We start from the raw sequence: 8,438 nt of genomic DNA on the forward strand, positions 1-8,438 counted from the left end.
TCATTTCACATACTTTTTCACATATTTTATTTTGTTTCTTTCTTTCCTCAAAGTTCGTTTATTTATTCTGTAAGTGAGCAAGAGAAGAGAAAAAGGAAGACTGACAGAGACACAGCATCTCCAGACGGGTCTTGAAGCTATAACCCACCTTCGGCCCCAACAGGCATGGATCACAGGCTTGTGTGTGGCCTGTCTACTCACGGAGAACTCTGGACACAACCCAGTAAACTTCCTACGTGGGTCTGTCTCACAGAATGCCACATTTTACTAGGTCTGTCTGTCTTTCTTTCTTTCTTTTTTTTGGGGGGGGCAGAGGGAATATACATTCACCAGGCAGAGCACGTCCCCTAATGGGGCTGGTTGACATCCCAATCATCTTTCCTCCATTCCTCACTTCCATCAGAATTATGGCCACACATGCATAGGGTGTGTGTCTGTGTTTTTAAAGCATATGTTCATTCGTTCATTCATTCATGTATTGTGATTTTTTTTTTTAGAGGTCACTATAGGGCACGTGCGCTCGCCAGATAGACAGAGACAGAGAGACAGAAAGCGAGAAATCACCCCCCAGAGTGGATGGTCACGCCGCAATCCCTTCTCCTCCATTCTCCTCTCGGGATCTTGGGCACGCACGCACACGCACCCGGCATGAGTTTTAAGCCACCGGGTCCGGGACGCAAACTGCAGTTGACTACGTGGGAGTCCAGCGACATAGCCATTATGCTAACTGCTGGTTCTCATGTATTGTGATTTTTCAGGCCACTGGGTCTGAGAATTCAACCCTGGTTGGCCATGTGGAAGTCTAGTGCCTCAACCACCACACCATTTGCCAGCTCCCCATGCACAGTGTTTTTCCAGCCCCCAAAGCCAGAACTCAAACCACAGATAGCCCTGTGGGGTCCAGCCTTACTCACTATACCGAAGGGCTGGCCTTCAGACATTTTATTTTTAATCCCTTGAAGTTCCGTGTGATTTCTTTTTTTAATTTGCCAGAGAGTACATGCTCTTGCCAGAGAAAGAGAGAAGAATGAAATTGAGAAACTGGGCCCTTTCATTTTATTTTTACTGTATTTTTCTACTTATTACGCTCTTATTTTCCTTTAAATATTTGAATATACTTTTAAAAAAATAATTATCTATTTTAATTTTATTTATTCATTTTATTTTAATTAGACCAGAGAGAGACACAGAGAGAGAGAGGAAAAGTGAAGAAGCAAGCCACCAGGTCAAGGACTTGAACCGTGGTCAGCCATGTGGGAGTGTCCACTGCCTTAACCACCAGGCCACTCGCTGGTCCCTAAAACACCTGAATATACAGGTTTTTTTTTAAAGAATTATTTTATTTTATTTATTATTATTGTTACTTTCCAGTTTGATCAGACAGATAGAGGGAGAGAGGGAAAGTGAGAAAGCAAGCCACCAGACTCAAGACTTGAACCATGGTTGGCCACGTGGGAGTCCAGTGCCTTTAACCACCACGCCATCTGCCGGCCCCACCTGAATATACTTTTAATAACTGTTTTCAACGTCTACAGCTCCATATCTTCATAATTTTCTAAGTCTGTTTCTGTTCATTGATTTTCCTTCTGATTATGAATAACTTTGTGGTTCTTTATATCTTTGGTGCTTTTTTGTTTAGAATTATTGAATTTTAATGACCATTATTATTACTATCATTTTTAATTTGCTATAGGGTCCATGTACTCATCAAAAAGAGACAGAGAGCAAGCCACAGAAAAAAAGTGAGAGAGCAAGCCACAAGGTGTGGATTCAAACAGTGGTCAGCCATGTGGGAGTGTAACACCTAAACCACTATCTCACCTACTGGCCCGTATAGCACTTTTTTTTTTTTTTTTTTTGAGAGGTTTTTGCTATAGGGCGTTTGCCCTCACCAGGAAGAAAGAAACAGAAAGTGAGAAATCATCCCCCCCAGGGGGGATGGCCATGCAGCAATCCCTTCACCTCCATTCTCCTCTTGGGATCTTGGGCACACATGCACACGCGCCTGGCATCCGAGACCGGAACCACGGTCGACTACATGGGAGTCCAGCGACAGCCATTACACCAACTGCTGGTCCCCCATTTAGCACTTTTGACTAGACGCTTGACATTACAAGCATGAAAATTTGTTCTTTCTCCCCCCCTTTTTTCTTAGTTTTGCCAAAGGGTAAATGCACTTGCCAGAGAGAAAGCAAAAAAGCACCCTCCATGTAGAATGGTTCCACCACAATCCTTTCTCCTCCATTTCTCCCTCCTTTTTGGGGATTTTGTACATGTGCACACATGTACAGGAACACATACACACACGCAAACACCAGCATGATTTTTTCATGTTTTTTTTTTTAATTTTATTTTTCATGGTTTTTCAAGTCGTCAGGTCCACAATTCAAACTGTGTGCTTGGCCATGTAGGATTTAGCCACCTTAACCAACACCCCACATAAGGCCGTTTTATTCCTTTAAAGTGTTAGTTATTTAGAGAGGAGAAAAAGTTCCTTTCAGATCAGCTAAACTGTTAGAGACTGTACTTGAGCTTCATTACAGCGGCATTAGCACAGCCTTTACACTGGACCTAGTTTAACCCTCCTGGGGATAAATACTTCTCTAGTGTAAAATGCCCTTGAATGTGCCTCAGGTACTTAAGAAGGCCTCTACTCTCTCACTCACTTCCACTCAGCCATCTCCCAGCCCTGTGTGAATCCTGGCAAGTTCAGCTTACAGCCCTCTGATTGTTTCTTGGCTGACCTCAGTTTCCTCTTATACACGTGTGGTTTACTATTCAGCAACATATTCAAAGGCAGGTTTCTAGTACACTTTTTTTTTTGGGGGGGGAGGTTTTTGCTATAGGGCACGTGAGCTTGCCAGACAGAGAGAGACATAGAGACAGAAAGTGAGAAATCACCCCCTAGGGGGGATGGTCATGCTGCAATCCCTTCTCCTCCATTCTCTCGGGATCTTGGGCACACACACACACACACACACGTGCCCGGCGTGAGTTCTAAGCCACCTGGTCCTGTACGCAAACCGCGGTTGACTACGTGGGAGTCCAGCGACATAGTCATTACGCTAACTGCTGGTTCCCCTAGTACACTTTTTTCTACATAGACCCCTTCTGCCCAATATTCTGCCCACATAACTCCCAGCTGTCTTGGGCCTTCCCACGTTGGATCACTGTCTCTGGAGCTCAGCAATTCTGTCATATTTGCTTGCTTGCACTACCTATAACTACCCACCTCTTCCCAAACTCATACAATTCACATGTCTAAAAAGAAAACCAGAGTGACTGATTATAGGCTTAACCTCATCTGTTTCCCTTTTCTCCACGATCACAATTTTATTCTATCTGTTGTTCACTGTCTTCAAATAACTGAGATTAAGTCTAGTCATAGTTACTCCATGATGGCTAAAATTGAAAAGTGGGCCAGAGTGGCCTGGTGTTTAAGGATGGCAGACTACATTTAAGGCTCAGACCCGGCAACTTGAAAAACACACTTGGTACGTGTGCATGCATACCTAAAATCCCAAGAGGAAAATGAAAGAGAAGGGACTGCAGTGTGGCCACCCCCAGAGGGTGTTCTCTCTCTCAAGAGAGCACACACCTGTAAAAAACTTCAAAAAGAAGAAGTAAGAATGAATGAAAGATTGGTTATTACCCAACACTGGTTTAATTCTGAACTATTTCAATGGAATCGGGAAATTAATTTTAAGGTTTTTGTCATAGGACACATGCGTTCACCAGAGAGACAGAGACAATGAGAGGGAAAGTGAGAAATCACCCTTCCGGGGCGGGGGTGGGCAGTCATGCCGTAATCCCTTCTTCTCCATTCTCCATCCAGGATTTTGGACACATAGACACATGCACATGTTATGAGCTTCAAACTGCCAGGTCCATGACTCTAACTGTGGTTGGTCATGTGGGAATGTGGCACCTTTTAACCACCATGCCACCTACTGGTTCCCAAAAGAAGGCTTTTAGGATGTCACTTTATCTAAAGTAAAAAATCTGAAACTAATGAAACTTTATATTAAAAGTTCAAAACTAGGGACCAGCAGGTGGTGTGGTGGTTTAAATGCTGGACATTCCCACATGGCTGACCACAGTTTGAGTCCCAGACCTGGTGACTTGTTTTCTCACATTCCCTCTCTCTCTCTCCCTATCTCTCTCTGGACAAATTAAAGAAAAAAAAAAAGAATAAACAAAATTCAATAAATAATTATAAAAACAAAAAGTTCAAAACTAAGAAGTTTTATTGAAATAAAGATACAGATATAAATTTATGTGCAACACGAAGTCACAATGAAAATATTTTTCTTGGGCCAGCAAGGTAGTGAACAAAGCTGGATTCTATGTGACCTACTGTGTGGCTCTAGTCCCATACGTGGTGGGTTGAAAAATATGCCAGGTGGCAACCGCAGGTAGCACGCTGGTTAAAGTGCTAAACTCCCACATGGTCAATCACAAGTCAAGTCCCAGACCTGGAAGATTGAAAACCACAATGGTCATGTATGCATACGTACCTAAAAGCCCAGGAGGAGAGAAGAAAAGGGATTGTGAAGTGACCATCCCCACTACGAAGTGACTTCTCATTTTTGCTTTCATTGCCCCCCCCCACACACACACCTTTCTCTTTCTTTGGTAAGTGCACATGCCCTTTGACAGAAAACTTAAAAAATAAATTAAGTAAATAAAAAGAAAAATGGAATAGTATCTTCAAAGTGCAGAGGGGAAAAAAGCCTGTCAGCCTGGAACTCTAAATAGCTAACTATCACTCAAGAGTGATGATGTAGTAATAAAAAAAATAGATTAAAAAAAAAGAGCGATGATGAAATGAACATTTTCTGTCAAAATCTAAGAGAGGTGACTATTTCATAGTTTTTATACTGAAAGTGGATATGCTTTAGAAAGAGGCACAGTGAACCTAGAATGCAATGAGATAAATATAAAATTCAAAACATAAAAACAAAACTGCGACTTCTAGCTAAGCTGACATCTGATATATCTTCCTTTTCCTAAGTAATCATCCAGATTAAGTCTTTCTTATCATCTATTTTAGTAATGTACAACCATAACAGAACAAAGACACTTGAAGTCTTAAAATAGAAACAAACATATAAGCCTCATCCTAGATGTACAGTGACTCCGGGGTATAAGAGCAGAAAAGTTTTAAAAGGCTGTCAGACAAAAAAGAAAATTTAAGTTGAGGACCTTCAGATTCGAAGTCTTTGCTTCATCTAGTAGTTCTTAAAGTTCCTCAAATGGGAGCATAAGCGTTACAGAAACTTGTAGAAATGCACATTTTGGTCCCCTCAGTAAATGTGCTTTAACCAGCACTCCAGTGACTCTGATGTAAAAAGTTGAGAAATCTACTTTAGTCTCATGTCCATATAGTAAACTGTTTACACTTTCACATGAACATATCTGCTGCATTCCATCTACAAGTTCCCTTCACTAAGTCCTTTAGAACTACATATCATGGTTGTCCAATTCCCATGCACTCTTAATCTCATCACTGAATTTTTTTCATCTTTTTTGCATTAACTGAGCCTGGCCCACTTGTCTTTTCTTTTTGTAGAGGTTTTTGCTATAGAGCGCATGTGCTCGCCAGAGAGACAGAAAGTGAGAAATCACCCCCCAGGGGGTATGGGCATGCCGCAATCCCTTCTCCTCCATTCTCCTCTTGGGATCTTGGGCACGTATGCACACGCACCCAGCATAAGTTTAAGGCACCAGGTCCGAGACTCGAACCACGGTCCACTACATGGGAGTCCAGCAACACAGCCATTACGTCAACTGCGGGTCCCGACTCGTCTTTTTAAAAATTACTTTTATTTCTTCTTATTATTTTTTAATCTGTCCAGAGAAGGACAGAGAGAGAGAGATGGAAGGTGAGAAAAGCAAGCCACCAGGTCTTGGATTCAAATTGTGGTTGGCCATGGGGGAGACCAGCACCTTAAACACCACGCCACCCACCAGTCACCTCCACTTGTCTTCAAGAGTCCTCACATGGTGTCTGCTTACTCTCTCCCAAACACCATGTAAGCTCATGGTCTGGAGAGGGAGGTCCACTTACCCCCAAACTTCCTGTATCTCCATAATCATTTAGATAAAAATCCCACAGACTTTTGGGGCCCACATAGTCGACTGCGGTTCGAGTCCTGGACCCTGTGGCTTAAATCTCACACCAGGCCCATGTGCGTGCGTGTCCAAGATCCTGAGAGGAGAATGGAGGAGAAGGGATTGCGGCGTAGTCATCCCCTCCCCGGGGGTGATTTCTCACTTTCTGTCTCTCTGTCTCTGTCTGTCTGGCGAGCGCATGCGCCCTATAGCAAAAACCTCTCCAAAAAAAAAAAATCCCACAGACTCTGAACACTTCAGTTGTCAACCAGGTGTGATTATCACCAAATTACTACCTTCTCTCGTGATACTGAGATCAAACCCACTTCCTATCTGACATTTCTGTTCACACAGTCCATAGACCCTCCAACTCGAATCTGAACCTGCTGTGTTGCCCAACTCTATTCTCTCTATATTCTCTAACGGAGATGAATACCACCACCATTCATCTATCCCATTATCCAAGTCTCAAATCTGGAATCACTGATGGAATCCCTTATTCAAACATTCAATCGATTACTGTCAATTTTATTTTTTGTTAAGTTCTCCAATTCTCTCCATAATGACTGTCACTCAATAATGAAAGTTACGGGACCAGCAGTTAGCGTAATGGCTATGTCACTGAACTCCCATGTAGTCGACCGCGGTTCGCGTCCCGGACCCGGTGGCTTAAAACTCACACCGAGCACGTGTGCATGTGTGCCCAAGATCGCGAGAATGGAGGAAAAGGGATTATGGTGTGCCGTCCCCCCTGGGGAGTGATTTCTCGCTTTCTGTCTGTCTCTGTCTGGAGAGCATATGCACCCTATAGCAAAAACCTCTCCAAAAACAATAATAATAATAATAATAATGAAAGTTACAACATTAGCTTCTTTTTCTTTCTTTTTTTTTTAAACTGGGATTACGGCAATAGCTTCTTCTGTTTTTTCCTTTAAGGTTGTTGCCATAGGGCACATACATTTGCCAGAGACAGTGAAAGGGAAGATGAGAAATCACCTCCCAGGGAAGACGGCCATGCTACAATCACTTAGCGTTTCAAGTCACTGAGTCTGGGACTCAAACTAGTCATCCATGTATGACTCTCCAATATTACACTCCTCCAAGTTATTTTACAGCCCCAAAATTTGAAGGTACAATACATTATGGTATTTCAGTTATATGTCAACTTTCAAAAATCATATGGTAACATAGTTTGAAAACTTTTTCCTTAAATTCCATTATCGGGGCCGGCAGGTGGCATAGTGGTTAAGGGCAGAGGGCTCCCACATGGTCAACTACGGTTCCAGACCCAGACCTGATGGCTTACTTTATCACTTTCTCCCCCACCCCCCTCTGTCCCTCTCTGGTCAAATTAAAATAATAAATAAAGTTAAATAAAATAATTATTTTTTAAAAAATTCCATCACCAATCAACACAAGTTTTACTCTTTGACTCACTAGTTCTAGGCCAGTAACTTTCTGACAGTACTTTGTCACTACTATGTAACACAAAGAACATAAATAGATCAAAAAAAGAATCACTGAATTATATGTAAATGAATCCTTAACTTAAAAACTCTTTAAAAGAGTTGTGGAACCAGCGGATGGCGAAGTTATTCTGTCGCTGGACTCACACATAGTTGACTGCAGTCTGAGTGTCAGACCCAGTAGCTTAAAATTCACACTGGACATGTGTATGTGTACATCCCCAAAATCCAGAGAGAACGGATTGCGGTGTGGCCATCTTCCCTAGGGGATGACTTCTTACTTTCTGTCTCTCTGTCCCTTCAGTGAACGAAAGTGTACTCTAGCAAAAATCTCTCTCAAAAAAAAAAAAAACTTAAAGAGTTGTAACTGATAATTTACTGCAATAAATTTCAGGGTTTTGTCATAAAAAATAGTACTTCAACATGTATTTATTTATAAGATGACCAAAATAAGAACACTGCTAAAAAATGTTTTGAAACCCGCAGTAAAAAATTTAAACTCACCATACACACCTGTAGAAGTAGAACTGTTCATGGTAAAGGGCCCGTTATTGATGCCAGAAGAAAGAAGCTCATCAGATCCCCGCTGAAAAGCAAAACCAATGTTTAGTTTGTAAAACATGCTTCAGATAATCATTCCTACGTACTGATTTGTCTTTCCTACTAAAAGTATTAGAAGATAATTACTATGCCATCAACTTAGTATGACAACATTTAAGGGCGAAGTCCTTAAAAATCACAAAATCTAAACGTTACGAGTGAACTGCATACTAAAAGAACATTACCCCACCTCTATATAATTTTTAATTAAAAAAACAAAATTGTCATCATAGATATGGGGGCATACTCTCCCAACCC

At 41.8% G+C, this 8,438-nt stretch overlaps 1 protein-coding gene across 1 annotated transcript in view; it reads right to left on the reverse strand.

The window, feature by feature from the left end:
* The window catches only part of PTBP3 (polypyrimidine tract binding protein 3), a 57,271-nt gene extending 49,105 nt beyond the window's left edge, over nucleotides 1–8,166 (reverse strand). The window contains exon 1 of the mRNA XM_014585474.2: nucleotides 8,085–8,166. Within this exon, the coding sequence (XP_014440960.1) occupies nucleotides 8,085–8,087 (3 nt within the window). The 5' untranslated portion in view covers nucleotides 8,088–8,166. The remainder of the gene's footprint in view (nucleotides 1–8,084) is intronic.
* Between the last annotated feature and the right edge of the window lie 272 nt (nucleotides 8,167–8,438).

Source organism: Tupaia chinensis, unplaced genomic scaffold, assembly GCF_000334495.1.
Source record: "Tupaia chinensis unplaced genomic scaffold, TupChi_1.0 Scaffold000081_1, whole genome shotgun sequence".
NCBI lineage: Eukaryota > Metazoa > Chordata > Mammalia > Scandentia > Tupaiidae > Tupaia > Tupaia belangeri.